The sequence below is a fragment of the Hypanus sabinus genome, chromosome 22 (genome assembly GCF_030144855.1).
Source record: "Hypanus sabinus isolate sHypSab1 chromosome 22, sHypSab1.hap1, whole genome shotgun sequence".
Lineage (NCBI taxonomy): Eukaryota > Metazoa > Chordata > Chondrichthyes > Myliobatiformes > Dasyatidae > Hypanus > Hypanus sabinus.
In genome coordinates this window covers 20598855-20623483 of record NC_082727.1, presented here as the reverse complement: position 1 = coordinate 20623483, position 24629 = coordinate 20598855, and the positions used below count along the sequence as shown (strand labels likewise).

The following is a 24629-nucleotide window of genomic DNA, read 5'->3' as shown; positions in this document are numbered from 1 at the left end:
TCATATATATGGCAGAATAAAAATCCCAGGTTAGGTAAAATATATTTACAGAAGTCAAAGAAGGAAGGTGGGGTAGCATTACCTAATTTCAGATTTTATTATTGGGCAGTTAATATTAGATATTTGTTATGTTGGTTGAAAGACTGGGGTGGATCTTTTGGCCCTCGTTGGGTGAGTTTAGAAATTAAATCTGTATCAGTTTATGCTCTGGGTTCTATTTTAGGGACTTCTCTCCCTTTTGCTCTTTCTAAATTGCCGAAATGAATTGACAACCCGATAGTTAAACATACTTTACATATATGGTTTCAATTTAGGAAATTTTTCGGGTTGACTCAATTCGTTTTAAATAGTCCTATTGTATTTAATTGCTTTTTCCACCCTTCCATTATAGATCAAGCTTATTTGGCTTGGAAAACTAAGGAATTGCTAAGATTTTCTGATTTATTTTTGGACAATTGTTTTATGTCTTTTGAGCAATTATCCAATAAATATAATTTGCGATTTCATTTTTTTTTAGATATTTACAGATTAGGCATTTTTTAAGTACTGTACTTCCTACGATTCCAAATTTTGTGCCTTCAGATATTTTGGAGAGTTTGTTTGAATTAGACCCTTTTCAAAAAGGGCTTATTTCCAAACTTTATAATATAATTATGAAGATACGTTCAGAGCCCCTTTATAAGACCAAAAATGATTGGGAAAGAGAGCTTAATATTATTCCTAGTGAGAATTGGGATAGAATTCTTCAATTAGTTAATACATCTTCGATATGTGCCAAACATTCATTAATACAATTTAAGGTCGTACATAGGGCCCATATGTCCAAGGATAAATCAGCTCATTTTTACTCTTATATAAACCCTATTTGTGTAGATGTCAATTTGAAATCGCGTCTTTAATTCATATGTTTTGATCATGTCTGCTTTTGAAAAAATATTGGAAAGATATTTTTGATATTATCTCTGCGTTTTGAATATTGATTTACAACCTCATCCTATTACTGCAATTTTTGGTTTACCAATGTTAGACTCACTGCATTTATCTTCTGCCCGTCGAATGATTGCATTTCTAACTCTGATGGCTAGAAGATCTATATTGTTGAATCGGAAGGAAATTAATCCTCCCACTGTATTTAATTGGTTCCCTCAAACTATGTTATGTTTTAAATTTAGAAAAAATTTGAAGTGGTGTATTTGATACTTCTATTAAATTTGAAAAGATATGGAGACCATTTATTCAATATTTTCATATGATGTAATATGACCCCGTTCCAAGTTCATTTGACTTTCCAGCTTTTAGCTTAGGACCGGAGGTGACGACATTGATGATTATGTATTCTTGTGAGATATTATAAACAGTCCTTTTTTTTTCTTTGTGTTTCTTCTTTTTTCCCCTTTTTTTTGCTTCTTTTTTCTTCTTTATTAGTCATTAGATTAGTAGATTAGTTAATTTTGCATTATATTTTCTTTTCTTTTTTCTGTTTTTTTTATATCATATATTATGAAATATCTAGACTTACCATGTTCATACATATACTGTATAGTTCATGTTTTGGTAAACTCATTTATACCGTAACCATTGTTTACGTCTTTTTTCATCTGTAATGGAATTTGTATGTTTGTAATTTCTTTATTAATATATCATTTGTATTTTGTCCATATTATTAATAATAATAAAAAGATTGAGAAAGAAAATTATGACTAATCAGTTTACTTACCTTGGAATAACTATTACTAAAAATTTTAAACATTTGTATAAAGCTAATTTTATTCCACTACTGTGTTACCTTAAAAGGCTATTTAGTAAATGGCCTCCTCTTTCTTTATCCTTGTTAGGCCGTTTAATTCTATTAAAATGAATGTGTTACTTGAATTCTTTTATCTTTTCCAAGCATTGCCTATTTTTATTCCGAGGAGTTTTTTTCGACTCTTTGGACTCAATTCTCTCCTTACTTGTGGAATAATAAACAACCCCAACTGAACAAAGTCTTTCTTCAAAGGAAAAATAAAGATGGTGGTCTAGCTTTACCTAATTTCAGATTCTATTACTGGGCAACTAATATAAGGAATATCACAGTCTGGTCATATTATATCAAGAGGGACGACTGTCCACCATGGACTTTACTAGAAGCTCTAACGGTTAAAATGCCTCAATTATTTATCTTCTTGGATCTTCTCTTCCTTTACCTTTCAGTAAAATTACTGATAACCCAGTTCTTAAACATACTTTGAGAATCTGGTAGCAATTCAGGAAAATTGTTGGTTTGTCTCATTTTTCCCTTTCTAGTCCCATTCTTTGTAATTACATTTTTCTACCCTCTACTACTGATAAAGTTTTTATAGAATGGAATAGATTGGGTATTCGACAGTTTTTGGATTTATTTTTTGATGGGAACTTAGCGTCATTTGGGCAGCTGTCCATCAAATTTGGTTTACCCCAAACTCATTTTTATGGTTACCTTCAAATTAGAGATTTTCTGCGTTGTCAATTGACTAGCTTTCCTTCAAGTTCAGATAAGAATCTCTTAGATGATATTTTAAATTTGATACCTTTTTTTGATGGCTCAATCTCTAATATATATAATAAACTGCTTATGTTTATTATATATATTACAAATTTCACAAATATGCTGGTGATAACAAGCCTGATTCTGAAGTCATTGGGTATATTTAAAGCAGATATTGATAGGTTTTTGATTAGTGAGGGTGTCAAAGGTTACAGGGAGAAGGCAAGGAACTGGGCTGAGCAACATAATAAATCAGCCATGACAGAATGGCGAAGCAGACTCGAATTCTGTGCTTCCATGGTCCTAGACAGACACTCACTGCAGACAGACCACCTTAAAAACCACAAAAATCAGCTTTATTACAATCACCATATGGAGTTCATGACCCTTGGCTCCTCATGGTTTGAGCTCTGTATGTGGAGCTGCTGTTGGGGAGGTGAACAGACTCACACTGCACCCTGGAGCCCTCTCATGGGCTGAGACGGAGGTCCACTGATGCCCACTCAGCCCCATCCGAAGCTTCAGCCCAGGGTGATGGCTTGTACCACTCCAGGAAGCACCTCCCTACCAAGGAGTGGGGGGGGGGGGGGGGGGTGACCAGCTACACCACCATGGTGGCACTTGCCACAGGTTCCTGCAGCGCTGTGCACCGCTGAAGCAGACTTCATACATGACACCCCCCCCCCCCCCCCCACACACAACTTGAGCTGCAGCTCATCAGCGGGAGGGGGCACAGAGGAATAGATGAGGGGGCATAGTTCACTGTCCTCCCAGAGCCTCCACCTCTCTCCCACCACCCATCGTCCACTGTACAAGAGGCCGGCTGTGGAGCCGGCTAACTACCCTCCAAAGAGGTCTTTGACTGCACGTAGACGAGCGCCTTGTCCTTCACCGCCTGTATGCGCTCTGCATTCCCGTGCTTCTTCTCATAGTCCAGGTAGCGCTTGAAGAAAAACTTGATCTTTTTAGGAGCTGCCTTGAGGGTCACAGCTCTGTCCAGGAGGTGCCTACGGGACAGGAGGGAGAAAGGACGTCAGTCTGTACTGAGGTCACAGGTTTTCCAACCTCGGAGACACCGGCGCCCTCTAGTGGCCGACTGTCAGGCCTCCAATACCTCACAGTAGGTTGGGGACGGGGGAAATTCACCCAACTTCTGTACTCAATATTTGGAAAAAAAAATATGGGAGGTTATATTGAAGTTGTATAAGATGCTGGTGAATCCAAATGTGGAACAATGCGTGCATTTCTGGTCACCTACCTACAGAAAGTGTTATAGAAAATTTACAAGGTTGTTGCTGGGATTTGAGTTATAGGGAAAGGCTGAATAGGTCAGGGAATATTCCTTGGAGCATAGGGGAATGAGGGAAGATCCGACAGAGGCAAAGTATATGAAATTATGAGGGGTATACATAGGGTAAAAGCCAGAAGGTTTTTTTCCGGAACTGGAACGAGAGGTGGTAGGTTTAGAGTGAAGGGTGAAATGTTTAAGGGGACCTGAGTGGGATATTCTCTAGAGGGTGGAGAGAGTGTGGAATGAGCTGCCAGCGGAAGTGGTGATTCCAGCATTTAAGTGGCTTGGATAGGTACATGGATGGAGGGTAGGGTCCAGGTGCAAGGTGATGGGACTATACAGAATATGTTAGTGTGGTTTAAATGGGCTGAAGGGCCTGTTTCTCTGCTGGAACTATGGCTACTCCAACGCTGTTCTAATCTTTGAGAGGGTGTATTGTCTGAAGATAGTAGTTGAAGAGGGGGTGTATTGTCCTCCTTCCTCAGACAGTTGGGAGTGGGGGGAGTAAGCAGAAGAACGTCCAGTCCAAAGGCAGGGATGGTTGGGGAAGGCTCGCAGTATTGAACCGGAGATGGGTCTGGTTAGTCGACGCTGTTGGTAGACAGGTGCTGATGGTGACCTTGCTCTGTGAGAGGGGCTGCATAGCAGGTCCTGGTTTGTCCCTGAACTATGCAACAGGCCCGGGTAATGCCGACACGTTTAACTTGTCAGACTAAGGGTCAGCCAAAGGAGACCCGGCGCCACAGAACTGGAACATAGAGGGTCTGGGGAGAGACTGGACACTGCTGTCCCTGAGCCAGTGTCCGGGTGGGGAGTTGCCATGGGGAGGAACAGGATAAAGAAATACAAGGTGTGGGGTGACTGAAGCCTCAGGGTGTGTGAGTGACCGAGAGTTTAACCTGCTGGACGAGGACTGAGAGGCTGGAGCTGTGGGTGGGATCTGGCACAGCAGCAGGGATATTGGAACTGCTACCAACTTCACTGACTTGGCACAGAGCCCCTTTGAGCAAGTCTAAATCACAAACAAGAGAAAATCTGCAGATGCTGGAAATCCAAGCACCACAGACAAAATGCTTGAGGAACTCGGCAGGCCAGGCAGCTTCCATGGAAAAGAAGACCAGCTGAAGGGTCTCGGTCTGAAACGTTGACTGTTCACTCTTTTCCACAGATGCTGCCTGGCCTGCCGAGTTCCTCCAGCATTTTGTGGGTGCTGCTTCGAGCAAGTCCAACCCACCTCACTTCTTCCTGGCTGCCAAACTTCACCAGCATGTCGATGTAGACCGACCACAGGTCCGTGCGCTTCGGGTAGCTACTCAATGTGTTCTCAAACAAAGCCTTCGCCCGCTCTGCGTCACCCAGTCGGAAATCCAGCTGTGCAAACTTGACGATAACATCAATATCTGAAATGACAGGGGAAGGCACTGTAAGGCGAGGACCAGGTATGGAAACTGGAACAGGACACGCTGCATGTGGGTGCAGAGGACATTTACCAGGATGCTGCCCAGTTTAGAGAGCATGTCTTCGAGGATAGATTGAGCAAGGCAGAGAATTTCTCTTTTGAGATAAGGAGGATGAAAGGCAACTTGACAGAGATATAAAAGATGATAACTAGCCCAGACTGAATGGCCAGCCAGACTTTTAACCTGGGTGGAAATGGTTAATACGAGGAGGCATAACTTTAAGGTGATTGGAGGGAAGTAGACATAGAGAAGACGTCAGAGGAGGTTACTCCAGTTTCCTCCCACAGTCCAAAAACGTACAGGTACCGGTTAGTGAGTTGTGGGTATGTTATATTGGTACCAGGAGAACGGCAACTCTTGTGGACTTCCCCCAGCGTGTCCTAGGATGCAAATAACACATTTTGATGTACAGGTGACAAATAAAGATGAGCTTTAATCTTTAAGATACTCAGCTCACACCAGCCTGGCCAGTGGGAAGGAAGGAAATTACAGGAAGTTTCCATACACAAAGTGGAAATGCAAGCCTCTCACTCTCAAAGTCCAGAGGTTTAATGGACCACCCCTGGACGATCAGTTTTGCTGGAAGAGGGAAAGGAGTGATGTTTGAGATGTAATCGGCCAGTGTCTGGTTGCCTGAAGCAGCTTGTTCAGGAGATAAATGATGTTTCCTTATTAAATCCTCTGAAACAATAACTGAAGCCCATCCCAATCCAGTAGACAAGGACCCACAGAACTTCAGCCATGCACTGACAGCTCCCTGGACAGCAGCGCCAGAGATTCTGCAGATGCTGGAAATACAGAGCAAAATACACAAAATTCTGGAGGAACTCAGCAGATAAAAAGGAGGAATAAAGATGTTTCAGAGAGTCCCAGCCAAAAACGGTGACCGTTTATTCATCTTCACAGATGCCACCTGACCTGTTGCGTTCCTCCAGCAGGATGTTTAGGAGCTTTGGCAAACAGGAGCTGATGAAATGGAGCCAAGTATGATTTACACCCCTTTTCCCACACCAACTCCAACTTACGCTCTTTCTTTGGTAGACACTTGAGAGCTCTCTGCAGCAGGGTATGGCTGCCCTCGCCGCGGCCCTGCTTCAGGAGAAAGGCGGCATAGCTCAGCCAGACGGTGCTCTCCTGACGGAACCGCTTCAGCATGGCATTGTACAAGGCATCTGCTTGCTTGTAAAACAGAACACACAGCACAGCAGATTATACAATGTTTGAAATTACATTCAAATTACACCAGCCTAGTGCACAGGTGACCACTTCCGTTAGCTCCAGCAACACCAGAAACCCACCCCAACCCCCAGTAGAGTCTGCCAGAGTTCACAAATGCACAATGGCCTCCATCTACTGAATGTGTATAACTAACGCTGGGTTGGGGCAGGTCAACTCCAACCCTGAAGGGAATTTGTGACGTTGTCTATCCCGGGAAGGCAGCATCAGAAATAAACACCAACAGGAATGTGGGCATTTCTCATACCCCCAGGGGTAACTTTGTGACTAACCGGTTCCTTCCAAGTGTGAAGGAGGTGCTTTGTGTCTGACCTATGCCGCTCCTGGCCTGGCTGTGGTTGACCAGACAGCCTAGGGAGAGTTTCACTGTGTGTCTGACCTATGCCGCTCCTGGCCTGGCTGTGGTTGACCAGACAGCCTAGGGAGAGTTTCACTGTGTGTCTAACCTATGCCGCTCCTGGCCTGGCTGTGGTTGACCAGACAGCCTAGGGAGAGTTTCACTGTATGTCTGACCTGTGCCGCTCCTGGCCTGGCTATGGTTGACCAGACAGCCTAGGGAGAGTTTCACTGTGTGTCTAACCTATGCCGCTCCTGGCCTGGCTGTGGTTGACCAGACAGCCTAGGGAGAGTTTCACTGTGTGTCTAACCTATGCCGCTCCTGGCCTGGCTGTGGTTGACCAGACAGCCTAGGGAGAGTTTCACTGTGTGTCTAACCTATGCCGCTCCTGGCCTGGCTGTGGTTGACCAGACAGCCTAGGGAGAGTTTCACTGTGTGTCTAACCTATGCCGCTCCTGGCCTGGCTGTGGTTGACCAGACAGCCTAGGGAGAGTTTCACTGTGTGTCTGACCTATGCCGCTCCTGGCCTGGCTGTGGTTGACCAGACAGCCTAGGGAGAGTTTCACTGTGTGTCTGACCTATGCCGCTCCTGGCCTGGCTGTGGTTGACCAGACAGCCTAGGGAGAGTTTCACTGTGTGTCTGACCTATGCCGCTCCTGGCCTGGCTGTGGTTGACCAGACAGCCTAGGGAGAGTTTCACTGTGTGTCTGACCTATGCCGCTCCTGGCCTGGCTGTGGTTGACCAGACAGCCTAGGGAGAGTTTCACTGTGTGTCTGACCTATGCCGCTCCTGGCCTGGCTGTGGTTGACCAGACAGCCTAGGGAGAGTTTCACTGTGTGTCTGACCTATGCCGCTCCTGGCCTGGCTGTGGTTGACCAGACAGCCTAGGGAGAGTTTCACTGTGTGTCTGACCTATGCCGCTCCTGGCCTGGCTGTGGTTGACCAGACAGCCTAGGGAGAGTTTCACTGTGTGTCTGACCTATGCCGCTCCTGGCCTGGCTGTGGTTGACCAGACAGCCTAGGGAGAGTTTCACTGTGTGTCTGACCTATGCCGCTCCTGGCCTGGCTGTGGTTGACCAGACAGCCTAGGGAGAGTTTCACTGTGTGTCTGACCTATGCCGCTCCTGGCCTGGCTGTGGTTGACCAGACAGCCTAGGGAGAGTTTCACTGTGTGTCTGACCTATGCCGCTCCTGGCCTGGCTGTGGTTGACCAGACAGCCTAGGGAGAGTTTCACTGTGTGTCTGACCTATGCCGCTCCTGGCCTGGCTGTGGTTGACCAGACAGCCTAGGGAGAGTTTCACTGTGTGTCTGACCTTGGGAGTGTGTGATGGGACGGTGTAGAGGGATCTTTATATTTAAGGCCATTTTCCTTGCTGCAGCAGGGTCAGGGAAGGCCACATTATCTCCACACCAAGTTGTACAACTGCTCCAATGGAAACACACTAAGGTTTCTGTTTGCACCCTGCCCAGGGTTCAGTTCCATTCACCAGCTGGAGACGGAAAACACTTCTATATCCCAGTGAGGGGAGAAAGTGCTCCTCACTGAGCCAACCGATGGGCGTCCCATCTGCCCCAAAAAGCTCCTGAAGTAGAAGACATGGCCTTGTATCTGACCATCCCACACTCCCTTCCTGCTCATATTCAGGGTAACAGTTACACAGTCTGCAAAAGCCCAGCCCAAACGGGATGGCACACCAGTAAATGTCTGCCTACCTTGTACTTCTCAGACCTGGTGTAGATGTTGGCCAGTTGCTGGAAGACTTTCAGGGGTTCACTGTACTGTACAGCCCGTTCAAACACCTTGGCCAGTGACTCCTCTGTGCCATAGAGATTCTCCAGGTTGAGCAGAGCTACCCAGATGTTCAGCTTCTCTTGCTCCTCCCTGGACAGGCAGAACAACAACTTAATGGTGCAAGGGCAAACCTTTACGGGGAGCATGAGTGGAAGAACTTCTGCACTCAGAGAGTGGCGAGAGCGTCGAGCAAACTGCCAGCAGAAGTAGCGGATGTGGGCTTGATGAGAATACATGGGTGGGAGGGGCGTGGAGGGCTATGGTCCAGGTGCATGTTGGTGGGACCAGGCAGAATAATTGTTTGGGACAGAATAGATGGGCTGAAGGGCCTGAACAGACACATAGGGCAGCATTCGAGGAAGGAGGCCAGACAGAGAAAGCGATGCTTCCAGGATTTGAGGGAATGAATCACAGGGAGAGGTTGCTAGGGTTTTAGTCCCTGGAGCATTGGAGACTGAGGGATGATCGTAACAACATTCATAAAATCATGAGGGGTGAATGCACTCAGTACTTTTCCCACAGAACAGTACAGGCCCTGCAGCCTACAATATTGTGTTACCCCTTCAGCCAACTGTAAGATCAATCAAACTCTTCTCTCCTATATAACCCTCCAGGGTTTGGGAAATCACGAACTAAGAAGATTTAAGGTAAGAATTAAAAGTGACATAAGGGACAACTTTTTCTACCTAGATGCTGGTCCCGATATTCAATCAGCTTCCCACGGTGGTTGGGACAGCTACATATAGGAAAGGTTTAGAAGATACAGGTCAAACATGGGCAAATGGGATATGCGTCTCATTTGCCAAGGGGCCTGTTTTTGTGGTGCTGACTCGAAACTGGAATTGAAATTGGTTAGACAGAAAGGCGGTTTCTATCCAGACTCTAGATCACAATAACAATACAGTGGTTGTGGACTGGTTTGTCCATGGTAAAGACAGCACACAGTGATACAGTGGTTAGCACAGCTGCTTTACACCACCAGCATAGGGCTCAACCATTGCCACTATCTGTAAGGAGTTTGTACTTTCTCCCTGTGACGGTATGGGTTTCCTCTGGGTGCTCCAGCTTTCCCCCCACATTCCAAAGACATACGGTTAGGGTTAGCAAGTTGCTGGGGGGGGGGGGGGGGGGGCAATGTTGGCGCTGGAAGTGTGGCAACACACTTGCCCCCAGCACATCCTCAGACTGTGTTGGTCATCGAGACGACAACACATTTCACTCGGTATCTCAATGTACATGTGACAAATAAAGCAAATCTTTATTTGACGGTGCAGATAGAAAGGGAATTTTTGTTTGAAAAGGTATTTTTAAAAGAACAAGTCACAAACTGAGCTAGTAATTGAAGGGAAATCATGAGACAGACTGAAAAACGATGAGGACAGTAGATTTGCTGAGCTCTGACCAAGGGTCTTCGATCAGAAACATTAGTAGTATTTCTTCCCAGTGATGCAGCCTGACCGGCTTAGTATTTCCAAAATCCTCTGTTTGAATTACAATCGCAGGGCATGAATTACTCTTGGGATAGATGGCAGAACTCTTCCATTCTGTGAAAGGATAGAGATTTGGCCAGGGTTTTGAGGACAGGAGTGTGTGGGGTTCAGGACTCCATCTATCCCCCTCCAGCACTCCCCCCACCACCTGAGGCCACAGAACCTTGCACAGCCCTTAACAGACGCTTACCTGAAGGAGATGGTTTTCAGAGCTCGCTCAGCCACAGCTCGTGCTTTCTCGATCTCGGTGGCGTGCAGGTGGAACGCCATGTACTGCATCCAGACAATGGAGCTGTTGGGGGAACTGAGGACCATGCGATCGAAGTCGTCTGCAGTCTGCGGTTGCCGGGTGGGGTCCATCAACTGTTGCTCTGTCTGTTCCAGCTCCTTCTCAGCCCGCCGCTTCCTTGTCTCCTTCTCCTTCCTGCTCAGTCTGGGCTGCAAGGTCAGAATCCCACACCCTGAGCAAAGACCAGCCTCCCCTCTCACACCCCATTCCCCAATCCCACGCCACTTGGAGATCAGGGACCCACCAACTCTATCAGTTGAGGACAGGGAAGGAAAGGCGTCTTCCTAACCTACTGAGGCAAACTCACAGCCCCCAATGCCCAGCATTACACCTGCACAATTCAGGAATCTTCAATGGGTTACGGGTCACATATGCTCTCCCACCGCTCACCCTCAAACCCACCCCCTCCTCAAATCATCTATTCCACACCTACCATGGGCCCCCCTCTGTGTTTCTATGCCTCCTTCCCCATCTCCCTCACTACTCCAATCCCAAACACCTCAGCCACTACGAGCCCCACACCCCCTGGAGGTCACACCTCACCCTGGTCGCCTCTGCTCCCCCTCTGTCCTTTGTTCCCCAGTGCTCGTCCCACCCCCGTTACCTCTAGCACGTTCTCATTTGCCCTCCTTCTGCGTTTGTCCCCACTGACCCCGTCGCCCACTTGCTACACCTCCCCTGACGGACCTCCACTCCACCCCTTGCTGGCTGAACCGACTCTCCTGGTGAACATACACAGGACATTGTTTATATCTGGAGATACAACACAGTAACAGGCACCTCTGCCCCAGGAAGCCCGTGTTATACAATTACACACATGTACGACCATTAGCCCACATCTGGGAGGAAACCAGAGCATCGGAAGAAACTCACAGTCACAACATTACCAAGCTTTTCATTCAACGATTTCTGAAGTAAAATATTTTAACTCCCATGATTTGAATTCATGTTTCTAATCCATATTCTAAGTTTCTGGATATATCTTCATGAACCCCTAACATAATGAATGTAATGCCTCAGGCATTAATATTCTCCACCCCCCCCCCCCCCCCACACCATGCTGTCTGGAAGTCTCCTGCCTGGTAACGACCTCCTAAATCTGTCCAGTACCTTTCCAGTGAACCACGTTATTTCCTGTTGTTCAGCAGGCTGCCACAACTTGAGTGCCCTCTGATTCATCACTGGTCACTCTGCAGAGGGCGGTAACCCCTCCCTTCCCCACCGGTCAGCACGGGCAGCGGAGATGGCATCGTCCTACCTCAGTGTCCGCGCCCTGTTCCTCCTCACTGTCTGAGCTCAGGTCTTCCTTTCCCTTCATCGCGGGGGCTATGCTGCTTAAACTCGCACCCCAGGCAAAGCTGCCGGACAGCTGCAGTCTGGGCGCCTTCGGTTTCGGCTGCTCCTGTTAGAGACCAGGGACGAGGAACGGAAAGACGTTATCTGAGAGTCTGTGATAATAACCCACAGAATAAAACTGAAGGAGGTGCCACAGGTTTACTCTTCGGCCATTGGCGACCTTCCCAAGGGGCCTCGACACGGGACTAAAACTACGAGAGAAGTTAAGGCTCCTGATGAATTGTACCGAGTCACAGCTTTGAGTGGCTTCACACATCATGGAGAATAACTCAGGCAGAGTGATAAACCATGAGTAAAATCGACATATTTCACTGTATGCTTTGATACACGTGAATTTCTGAGAATGTTATCTCCTTAAACTTTACAAGTGCTCACGAAGCAGATGGGGTCACGTTTGATGCAGAGAGTCTCCCAATCTAGGCCAAAGTTGTGAGGGAGTGTTGACAGCGCCACTCTCCTTCCTCATGCCTCTGCAAACACTAAATTCTCAATCCATTTCTTTTACATTACAATGATGAGAAGGTTTGAGCTTCTCTGGAGAATGAAGCAGTGTGGGTATCGAGAGGGTAGGCCAGTATCAGGATTAATGTTATCTTTCCTTTGAAGTCTGATGATGCTATGCAGGCTCGCTGCGGCAACAGCCGCATTCTCCAAATTGCTGACGGCAACGTGTGTGGGACACTGAGAGCTCCAGCAGTCTTCTTCAGAAGCAAATGCAGCTGGCAGCTTCTTTCCAGGAAGATGTTCGATGGAGCTGGTTGCAGAGGAAATGGGTGCAGGACATTAAAGGGAGGTGAACGTATTGAGCTAGCGGCAGACATAGTGGATGTGGGTTTGATTTCAACATTGAAGAGAAGTTTCAATGATTACACAGATGGGAGGGGTATGGAGGGCTAAGGTCCAGGCATCGGTAGATTGGACGAGGCAGAATAATAGTTTGGCACAGATTAGATGGGCCTAAGGACCCATTTCTGTGCTGTGACCTGGTGATGCTTTAACTGAGAGGAACAGCGTGTTGGACCAGTGTTACAGTCTCGGGAAGTTAATCGTAACCCAGACCTGTGCAGGGATTATAAACTACGAGGCTCACCTTAACGTCACCATCGCTCTCCCCTTCTTCCTCCCGAAAGTAGGCACCTAATCCTCTATTACGCTCCTCCAAACACCGTTTCTTCGTTGTCTTCAACTTTTTGGAGAGCGGCTAAAAGGAGAGCAAGCACAAATGGAACCAGTGTTAAGCTAAAGCACGGTGATCACGCCATACATTCATGCAGACGGCAGGACTAGCCAGTAAAGTGGTTCAGAAGGTAGATGGGTACTGGGGTTTGTCAGTGAAGTACAGGATTGTACAGAATACTGGTAGGCCACAATGTTCAAAGTCCTAGTCACCACTCCTCAGGATGCAACAGCACCAGTTGTACGTCGGGCAAGATTCACAAGAACGTTGCTAACTCGGGAATTGTAGCTCTGGAAAGCTGACTAGGCGGTAGTTGTTGGGACTAAATTAAAGCAAAGGGTGATTTACCCGACATGTATCAAATGATGATGGGTTGAGATGGATGAAATAAACAAAGCAAACGCTGGAAATAATCAGCAGGTCAAGCAGTATCTTATGACACAAGAGACCATTCAGCCCACACAGCCAATGCTGGCCTTCAGAGCACTCCCATCAAACTCATTGTCTCTTACTCTCTGCAACCTAGTCTCCCTCACACGATCATCATCTCTCCCAGTTCTCCGGACAGCAGCCAACATAGTGGGCAGTGTAACTCATTGGCTGGCATGTCTGGTGTGTGAGGAAACCCACGGGTCACAGGGAGAATGTGCAAACTCCATACAAACAGTGCCAGAGGTCAGGGTCGAACCAGGTTCAGTGAAGCTGTGGGGCAGCAACAGCACTCAATCCGAATAATTTAATGTGGAGAGAAACTAAACTAATATAAACACAAAACACTGAAGGAACTGAGTGGGTTAGGCTGCACCTATGGAGGGAATTGTTTCTTCACCTGGACTGAAGTGATGTGTTTAAACTATCAGTAATGCAAGAGATTGGCAGATTCTGGAAATCTTCAATGACACATGGAAAACCCTGGAGGAGCTCAGTGGGCCAGGCAGTACATGGAGGGAAATGGACAGTCGACATCTCAGGTCAACACCCTTCACCAGCACTGGAAACAAACAGAGTGTACAAACACCGAGTCCAGCACCTGGTCCCTCTCCGAATCTCTCCGCTTGCGTTTCCCGACCTCAGCCACCTCCACCTCAGCTTCATTCATCTCCTTGCACAACAAGCCAAGCGACGCCGGTAGCAGGTCCGGCTTCTTCGTGTCTCGAGGGAGAAGTGAAAGTCCCACGTGCTGGTCCGTGGTGCTGTAGAGAGAACCAAAAGAAATACATCAAACAAGTGAACGCACATGCAACAGCAGACTGGTACCGGTCTGCAGCCCGGTGACTGGAGGCCACTGCCTTAAACACTGCAGGCCTGTGCATTAGGCTGCCCCACTGTAGCCTTTCCAGGCTCAAATACCCATGTGGTTCCTCATGGGTGCCAAGGAATGATCCCAGAAATGATGAACTTCAACTAACTGATCTCCTTAAAGGAAGGTTACAGGGAGACACCCAGAATCAAACTATTGAGGAGAAATGTTCTCTATTGGCAGATCATGGGTTAACCTGAGAAAGAAGTTAATAACAGAGTGCAAAAACTGGATTTTTCAATCGCAGCATTTGCATCACCACCCCTGCATCTGTGGGGCCTGACTCACCAGGAAGAATTAAAGGAAAATAAGGTACTGGTGGGTGGGGGAGGGGGAAGAATTACTAAGCCATCCAGAAGTGGGATGACCTGGGTAACTCTTACAAAAGAACCAGTACAGGTACAGAGTTTCAAACTGCCTCAACCAGTGCTTTTAAGACCTCAGCATCCTTTCCTCATGCTTCACACATTTCATTGGCATGGCTCAATCCCTTCACCGTAGCCACCCGCAGGGTAAGCATCAGCCATCCATATGACTGATGAGCCCAAACCAGAATTGCACCCCGCCCCCAAGCACACGCCAGTGGTGTCTTCACCATGGCAACGGCATAGTCACCGCTCCCAGTGCTTCAGAGGGAGCGCCAAGCCCAGGAGCTCACCGATCCGTACGAACCTCCACTGACAGATTGTGAATGAATCTACAACATCAGGTTGACCCACGATCTCAAAGCGTGAATCCCTCCTAGAACCGGAGGGATGGGCTTAGTCATCACTTTTCTAGACCAATGAATGGTAATTCAGCCAGCTCAGCTCCCATGTACCTCCTACCTCAGTACTTTGACTGTCACCAGTTTTCCCTTTGGGATATGTTCCTGATAGAGTCGGTTATCGTTGACCAAGTAGTCAGTGACGTGTTGATACTGAACGAGGCCCGACAAGGAGGCTGAGAGGCTGAAATATAAAGATCACAAGCTGAAGGAGGTGCACGGTCTGTCAGTACTATAATGCACATTTGCATACTCTGTTTACACACTCAATACCTTAAACCGCAGGCTGCCACCACTCACTGGTAACAGGCTTCTTTGAGAATAAGTGTGAAGTGGGAAATAAATTTCAAGCATGCACACACGAACTTACAGCAGACCTCAGAAACGTGTTTCCCTGCAGCGTAGGTAATCGGTTGGGCCAGAGGGACCCAGGGCACAGATTCTCAGATCAAAAGTCGAATCAGCGAGTCAGACAGTAGAAACAGGGAGTTAGTGCTTTGGGTCAAAGATCTTTCATCAGACCTGGGGACTAAGGAAACAAGTCCGTTGTACATCACAGAGAGGGTGGGGAAGGGACATACAAGACCAAAGGAATGCCTCTGTTGGACTGCCAGGATTGACAATGGGAGTAGCTGCTGATGAAGCCATCTCATTGACAGCTCAGTGAGGACAGTCAGGGAGAAAGAACACACGGCAGAGGATGCAAAAGCTGGGATGTGCACAGCTCTGGCAAGTTAGGCCACACTAGTGAGGAAAAAAAATCAAAGCAAGGATTACAGATGGATGATCTACAGCTGAACTAAAGGCATCATAGATTCAAAGTCATAGAAGTAGGACCCTTGGCCAATCTAGTCCACACCAAACTGTTATTCTGCCCAGTCCCATCGACTCCGCCTGGACCATAGCTCTCCATACCACTCTCATCCACACACTTATCCAGATTCCTCTTTAATTCTGCAATTGCAGTTCAGTCACACACTCTGCAAGCCAAGCATGGGGTTTGCTGCTAGAACCCATACCGGGGTTTGATCAGACCGTGCAGCCTACAGTCACTTTCTCCTGAACTGTAACACATCATTCAGCATTTTGTTGTTGTTTTAACACTTGCACTGCTGAAGTGACCTGTAGGGAACGGGTGTGCAAGACAAGTTTTTATGTATTGTACCTTGGCATAAAGTCATGAAAATAGAAGTGTTTTACAGATTTACTTTGCTGTCACAGCTGGGTGTCTATACTTTATAATTCTACAAATCTCTCTTCTATCACACTCAGACTGCTGTTTGTACAGCATTTCTCAAGCCTGTTCCTTCTCTCTGCACGGTTCTAAGCTCTCAGAACCAACACTATCCCTGTGCATCATCTGTCAGTCCACTTGGGAACCTCTGCAACCTTTTCCCAAAATGGAGCTTAGACAGTGCAAAATGGAACCTGTATTGCACACTGCTCCTACAGATCAATTCATTATAATATAACAGTGGTTAAACAGTAAACGAGTGCAGAATCGCAATCAAGAGAAGATGTGCAGATGCTGGAAGTCCAAACAACACACACACAAAATGCTGGAAGAACTCAGCAGGCCAGGCAGCATCTGTGGAAGAGAGATGTTTCGGGTTGAAACCCTTCATCAGGACTGGAGAAGAATGATGAGGTCAGAGTAAGAATGTGGGGGGAGAGGAGGAAGAAACACAAGGTAGTGGGTGCTAGGTGAAAGTGGGAGAGGGGAGGGGTGAAGCAAAAGAGCAGGGATGTCAAATGGGGAAAGAGATGAGGACTGGAGAAGGAGGAATCTGATGGAGAGGACAGAAGGCCATGGAAGAAAGGGAATGGGGAGGAGCACCAGTGGGAGGTGATGGGCTGGTAAGGAGATAAGGTGAGAGAAGGATATGGGTATGGGGAATGGTGGGGTGGGGGAGTGAGCATGTCCAGAAATTCATGAAATCAATGCTCACGTCATCAGGTTGATTACCCAGACCGAATATATGGTGCTGCTCCCCCCATCTGAGAGTGGCCTCAGCGTGGCAGACATGTCGGAATGGGAAGTGGGATTTAAATGGGTGGCCACTGGGAGATCCTGACACAGCAAGTGCTCAGCAAAGCGGTCTCACCCGTGTTCAGAAGGCCACAATGGGAGCACTGGACACAGCAGATGACCCTAATAGACTCACAGGTGAAGTGTCCGCTCACCTGTAAGGATCGTTTGGGAGTGAGGGAGGAAGTGTAGGGACAGGTGTAGCATTTGTTCTGCTTGCAAGGATAAGTACCAGGAGGGAGATGAGTGGGATGGGATGAATAGACAAGTGAGTGCTCCCAGCAGAAAGTAGAGTGGGGGGGGAAAGGTGTGCAGACGAGCATGGTGGTGGGATCCCGTGAAGATGGCAGAGGTTAAGGGGAATTATGCACTGGACGCTGATGGGGTGGTAAGTGAGGCAAAGAAGAACCCTACCCCTGGTGGGGTGGCAGGAGTATGGGGTGAGGGCAGACGTGTGTGAAATGGGAACGATGCGGGTGAGGGCAGTGTTGATGGTGGAGGAAGGGAAGCCCCTTTCTTTGAAGAAGGACAACTCCTTTGTTCTGGAATGAAAAGCCTCATGCTGAGAGTAGATGCTGCACAGGCAGAGGAATTGAGAGAAGGAGATGATGTTTTTACAAGTAACAGGGTGGGAACAGTCCTGGTAGCTGTGAGAATCTGTGGCTAAAGAGTGCAGAATAATGTGTTACAGTTACAGAGAATGTGTAGGGCAGGGAGACAATAAGATGCAAGAACATAACGAGGTAGATTGTGAGGTCAAGAGTCCATCTTATTGTACTGGAAAACCATTCAATTGTCTTATAACAGTCTGGTAGTTTGCGCTTTTAGGCTTTTGTACCATCTGTCTGATGGGAGAAGGGAGAATGTCTGGGTCGGGAGGTCTTTATGACAGACAGACATACTTTATTGATCCCGAGGGAAATTGGGTTTCATTACAGTCGCACCAACCAAGAATAGTGTAGAAATATAGCAATATAAACCCATAAATAATAATAAGTAAATTATGCCAAGTGGAAATTAGTCCAGGACTAGTCTATTGGCTCAGGGTGGCTGCTTATTGAGGCAGAAGTGTAGACAAAGTCTATAGAGGAGAAGCTGGTTTCCATGGTGTGCTGAGTTGTGTCCACAAACCTCTGCAGTTCACTCATGGTCACAATTAGAGCACGTGCTATACCAAGCCATTATGCACCCAGACAGGATGCTATCTATGGTGCATCAATAGAAATTGATGAGGGCCAAAGGGGACATGCCAATTTCTTCAGCCTCCCAAGGAAGCTCAGCTGCTGCTAAACTTTCTTGGCTGTGGAGTCAACAAACTGTAGTTGGACCAGGACAGGCGATTGGTAATGTTCACTCCGAGGAACTTAAAGCACTCAAACCTCTTCACTGCAGCACCACTGATGTAGACGGGAGCATGTATACCACTCCACTCCCTGAAGTCAATGATCAGCTCTCTTGTTTTGCTGACATTCAGGGGAAAGCTGTTGTTATGATACTATGTCACTAAGCTCTCTACACTGACTCATACAGCCCGCTACAGTGGTATCATCAGCAAACTCACCTGACAAAAACTCCAAGCTCTCCGACGTCTTTGACATAACCCCTTAGGATTGCCCCCTTCCGGAGGTGCTTGACGGACATAATCTCTGGATCGCTCACCGACGGCTTCTTTTCAGGGAAAACCCTAGAGGAATCAGACTCACATCAGCATGAAAGACAAACACTCACAAAACAGGAGCAGGAAGGTAACTCAAACAGAATCTCATTGAAACACAGGAACAAGGGAACATCACACGCAGCACCTCATAACAAGGAGCACACCATGCCTGTTTAGAAATAACGATAACTCTCATATTTATGCATCGAGGTTCTTGTACAACCCGCAAAAAAAATCCTAATATTAAGTAATTTCTAAAAATACTTCCAAATGCAAATTAATTGTCAATAAACATTTTTTTGTTTCATTTTGCTTCTAATTAGCAGCAACATCCTCTGGCACTTCATGTGATGGACAGTACCACTGGTCACTTCATTTATTTTTGATCTGTTTTACATTGACACTGTTAGCCTTCAATATGGAACTGCGTAGTAAAGCATTATTTATATGGGCAAGGAAATAACATAAGGCAAAAGTGACTTTGCAACATCCTTTAAATAAACCACTGAACTATGAGAAGCAAAGGTAGCATGCACAGCCAGTCTTTTACCCAGGGCAGAAATGCGGAGGCACAATTTTGAGGTGATTGGAGGAAAGTATAGAGGGGATATTAGGGGTAGAATTTTTACACAGAGAGTAGCAGGTGAGAACACATTGCCAGGGTTAGTGATAGAGGCAAATACATTACAAAACTCTTTGATAGGCACATGTACGAAAGAAAAGTTACAGGGAAAGATTGAACAAGTTAGGTCTTTATTTTTTGGAGCGTAGAAGGTTGAGGGGGACTTGATAGAGGTATTTAAAATTATGAGGGGGTTAGATAGAGTTGACGTGGATAGGCCTTTTCCATTGAGAGTAGGGGAGATTCAAACAAGAGGACATGAGTTGAGAGTTAAGGGGCAAAAGGTTAAGGGTAACACGAGGCGGAATTTCTTTACTTAGAGGGTGGTAGCTGTGTGGAACGAGCTTCCAGTAGAAGTGGTAGAGGCAAGTTTGGTATTGTCATTTAAAGTAAAATTGGATAGGTATATGGACAGGAAAGGAGTGGAGGGTTATGGGTTGAGTGCGGGTCGGTGGGACTAGTTGAGAGTAAGCGTTCGGCACGGACTAGAAGGGCCGAGATGGCCTGTTTCCGTGCTGTAATTGTTATATGGTTATAAAAACAGAGGGCTAGGTTAATCTTAAGAGTAGGTTAAAAGGTCAGCACAACATTATGGACTGAAGGGCCTGTATTGTGCTCTATGTTCTAACAAACTCATACAATGGACCAGTAATTTATTTGAGCAGCAACCCTATTTCCCAAGGATGCTGGACGGCCAAATGTGTACTATATATCATCCCTTCATGTCACCAGGCTTAAACACTGAGATTCCCTCCCAATATCATAGCGAGGGCACCTTCACCTGATGGACTACAGCGATTCTCGAAGAAACCTCACCATACACCCCCAACCTCCTCTTCAAGGGCCGCTAGATGACAAGTTCCACCCTGCACACACATTGTGGGCCCCTGACTTAAGAAAAGGATACCAAGTGCTGGAGAAGGTGCAAAAATCATTTACGAAAGTGCAACAAAAACTGAAAAAGCAAGAGGACTTTTACTTTAGAAATAGAGAAGACCGTAGTTTTTAAGAATTATTGAAGGAATTTTCAGGTTAGAGCATGTCTTCAAATGTGCAAAGAGATAAGATTTAATATGGAATTCGGGAGTTTCTTCATTCAGTGACGTGGTGGGTAAGCAGGTTAGGTCATTTAAAAGGGTGGGAGCTGTATATGAGAGAAAAGGAACAGAGAGGTAAAGTGTTAAGAAGAAATGAAGAGGGCAAGTCCAGGGGAGAGAGGGAGAACGGCTTTTATATGTTGTATCTTTTACTGAGTTCAATGTATCTGTGAAAACTGCACCCAGGTCTGTGAAAGTTCCACATATTAGTGGGATTTTTAGTGTGTGAAACAAGAATGACTTTGCAGAATAATCCTGGAGTCATCACAATTGATTTCAGTTGATCAGCAGTAAAACAGTAACCATAGATTGCAAGGCATCAGTATGTGGTTGGAGGGAGAATAGCCAACCTGGTTTATGGAGAGAGACAGTCAACAGGGAATTACAGCAGTCATGTAAGGCAGGGAAGGTAACTTCAACAAGTGTAGTTATCATAGTTCAAGTTTTATACACAAATGCAGGGTTTTTCCGGGGCCAAGATGAAAAACACATTATCAACAGCACACTGCACATATGTGCAAAGAAGCACTTATGGTTATGATTTGAGAAAGAAAAAGACAAAAATATAGCCCAGATCTCTGAGTGGCATGACTGTAAGTTGTCCTGGTCTAGCTTGCTCTTCCACTGAGCAAACACTGGTGAGTGGCACCGAAGGGACAGACCAACCCCTAACCCAGTATGGATTCCAATGCACCCACAGAGCCCTGCTTTCTCCCACACCGCCATGGCGTTTCCTCTCCTGGGTGACTGCAACACACAACCCCGTGGCAAGGGTGTAGTCCTTGCCACAACTGAGGCAACGCAGCTCACTTTCCCCCCCACTGTTGATCTCACCAATGAACCGGTATTGCAGGGTTCTACATTGCCAATGTCCAACATGGTCCTGACATCACAATAAAACGGTCCAAAACAATTACTCGCAATGCATACCACCCGGTGGTACCCAAGTCCCGATGACGACAGAACGGTATTCAGTAAGTCCAGCTCCATTGCTACTGAGCAACTTACTGAAGGGATAGTCCATCAGCATTTGATGTTTGTAAAAAGGCGTACAAGACAAAACAAATACACTGAGTGTGCTGCCCTCCTCAGAAGGAAAAGAAGCACCTTCAATGTGGTAAAGCAGCTTAAAACAACTCATGGGAGTAAAATCAAGCATGTTTGACATCAGGTACGTGATCAGCTGTTGTTCAAAGATGGTGGTTTGAGGACCCACTGCAAAGGAAGGACCAGATGCATTGGGGAAAGGGAGGGATATGGGTAAGTGGGCTGGGGACTGCGAGGGAGAGAAAGGAGGGAAGGATACTCACCTGCATTTCCTTAGAGAAACTCCGAGCTGATTCTTATCTTTGGAAATAACACAACACCTAGAGAAATACAGAAGAGAGATTCAATGAGACACAAGTATTGGAGAAATTCAGCTGATAATTACTTAGGGACCAAGAAGTGGACTCACAAAATCTGCTCCTCTCCTTGGTCCAACAGCCCCTCCTCACCTCTAAAAGTCAATTTATACCCCTTTCACTCTCACAAGAGCATGAGGACAGCTTGTGGCTCTCCTACCATTCAATGGGATCTTCTTTCACTCAGCTTTGCTTTCGTGCACTAACCTCATACCCCAAATCACTGAGTAGCGACAGTCCCCATGTCCTGTTCTTGTTCCTGAGAACTGTCTAAACCTAGTGTCAGAATCGTCTGGTTTCTGTAGTTACCCATTATGTATCACTATGCATACACTTGTTACCTTCTTTTATCACACTGAATGATCGTCTTCGTATATACTTACTGAATTCAGTCATTACTAACACCAGGAAACACTATTACCAACAGCTTGAAAAAGTAAAGTCATCATAATGCAGGGAGATCCAGTAACTAAAAATATTTTGTTAGCAAGGATGTAATGCTGAGGTTTTATAAGGCATTGGTCAGACTGCACAAGCAGATTTGGGCTCCTCATCCAAGGAAGAATGTGCTGGACTGAGAAGGTGCAGAGGAGGTTTATGAGAAGGAGCCTGGGAATGAAAGGGTTAACATATGTAGAGCATTTGATGCCTCTGGGACTGTACTCACTGGAATTTAGAAAAATGAGAGGGGAGAGGGGAATCTTATTGAAATCGACCAAACACTGAAAGTACTGGACAGTGTTCAACAGTGGCTAGATGGGAGATGCCAGAGAGTAGTGGTGGATAATTGTTTATCGGGATGGAGGCCGGTGACTAGCGGGGTGCCTCAGGGATCTGTTTTGGGCCCAATGTTGTTTGTAATATACATAAATGACCTGGTGAATGGGGTGGTAAATTGGATTAGTAAGTATGCCGATGATACTAAGGTAGGAGGTGTTGTGGATAATGAGGTGGATTTTCAAAGCTTGCAGGGAGATTTATGCAGGTTAGAAGAATGGGCTGAACGTTGGCAGATGGAGTTTAATGCTGAGAAGTGTGAGGTTCTACATTTTGGCAGGAATAATCCAAATAGAACATACAGAGTAAATGGTAGGGCATTGAGGAATGCAGAGGAACAGAGAGATCTAGGTATAACTGTGCATAGTTCCCTGAAAGTGGAGTCTAATGTAGATAGGGTGGTGAAGAGGGCTTTTGGAACGCTGGCCTTTATAAATCAAAGCATTGAGTACAGAAGTTGGGATGTAATGCTAAAGTTGTACAAGGCATTGGTAAGGCCAAATTTGGAATATTGTGTGCAGTTCTGGTCACCGAATTATAGGAAAGATATCAATAAATTAGAGAGAGTGCAGAGACGATTTACTAGGATGTTACCTGGGTTTCAGCACTTAAGTTACAGAGAAAGGTTGAACAAGTTAGGTCTCTATTCATTGGAGCGTAGAAGGTTGAGGGGGGATTTGATCGAGGTATTTAAAATTTTGAGAGGGATAGATAGAGTTGACGTGAATAGGCTGTTTCCATTGAGAGTAGGGGAGATTCAAATGAGAGGACATGATTTGAGAGTTAGGGGGCAGAAGTTTAAGGGAAACACGAGGGGGTATTTCTTTACTCAAAGAGTGATAGCTGTGTGGAATGAGCTTCCTGTAGAAGTAGTAGAGGCCAGTTCAGTTGTGTCATTTAAGGTAAAATTGGATAGGTATATGGACAGGAAAGGAGTGGAGGGTTATGGGCTGAGTGCGGGTAGGTGGGACTAGGTGAGATTAAGGGTTCGGCACGGACTAGGAGGGCCAAGATGGCCTGTTTCCATGCTGTGATTGTTATATGGTTATACTAGATAAGAGTGGATATGGAGAGGCTGTTACTTATAGTGAGAGAGTCAAGGATCAGAGGGCACAGCCTCAGAATACAAGGACATCCCTTTAGAATAGAGATGTGGGGGAGTTTCTTTAGCCAGAGAGTAATGAATCTGTGCAATTCACTGCCATAGAGGCTGTGGTGGTCAAGTCACTGGGTATACTTAAAGAAAAAGTTGATATGTTCTTGATTAGCAAGGCATCGAAGGTTACAGGGTGAAATAAGAGAAAGGGGTTGAGAAGGATCATGAATTAGTCATGATGGAATAGTCATGCCGTTTAAATGTGAAATACCCTTGGAGAGTAAGATCATATATTTTGGATAGATACCTCAAGAATGCTTGAAAAGAGATAAATATTTAATGAATATACTGTTGGTGGCTGGTAAAAAGCCTCTCACTAGGAAATGGTTATCACAGGAGAGCCCAACTTTAAATACATGGATGGAAATTACAATGGACATTTACAAAATGGAGAAGGTAACAGCATCTGTTAATCACAAGCTGGAACAATTTGATTCACACTGGGAAAAATGGTTTAACTACATAATGCCTCATAGGCCTGATTTTATTCTCACAAATCAATATGTTGGAAAAAAAGAGATCACTCCCTACTTGTACCTAGTTCTTTCCTTTTGCTTGTTTTTTTCTTTCCGCTCTTTTCTATAAGTGTGTACCTCAGATAAATACTGTGTGGAGATTTGTGATATATATGATTATATGATATATATGTACAATGTCTGAAATACATCTTAGGAAATGTTTATTTGAAAATGAATTTCAATAAAAAAAGGAAAAGTCATGCAGGGTAGGTTAAACGGCCTAATTCTGCTCCAATATCTTAGTTGTCTTGAATATTCTCAATGACTGAACTCCCCACAGCACTTGGGTAGAGAATTTCACATATTCACTGCCTTCTGGATCTCACCTCAGACCTGAACAGATGACCCTTTACTTTGTGACCTCTGGT

The 24629-nt window shown here is 45.9% G+C and overlaps 1 protein-coding gene across 1 annotated transcript in view; it reads right to left on the bottom strand.

Moving 5' to 3' along the window:
- Positions 1 to 2840: 2840 nt before the first annotated feature.
- Positions 2841 to 24629, bottom strand: part of pdcd11 (programmed cell death 11) — a 73487-nt gene continuing 51698 nt past the window's right edge. The window contains exons 27-37 of the mRNA XM_059947207.1: positions 21718 to 21774; positions 18593 to 18715; positions 15064 to 15186; positions 13967 to 14129; positions 12850 to 12960; positions 11662 to 11805; positions 10305 to 10552; positions 8546 to 8714; positions 6283 to 6436; positions 5032 to 5197; positions 2841 to 3513 (exon numbers count right to left, since the gene is read on the bottom strand). Coding sequence (XP_059803190.1) covers positions 3342 to 3513; positions 5032 to 5197; positions 6283 to 6436; positions 8546 to 8714; positions 10305 to 10552; positions 11662 to 11805; positions 12850 to 12960; positions 13967 to 14129; positions 15064 to 15186; positions 18593 to 18715; positions 21718 to 21774 — 1630 coding nt within the window. The 3' untranslated portion in view covers positions 2841 to 3341. The remainder of the gene's footprint in view (positions 3514 to 5031; positions 5198 to 6282; positions 6437 to 8545; positions 8715 to 10304; positions 10553 to 11661; positions 11806 to 12849; positions 12961 to 13966; positions 14130 to 15063; positions 15187 to 18592; positions 18716 to 21717; positions 21775 to 24629) is intronic.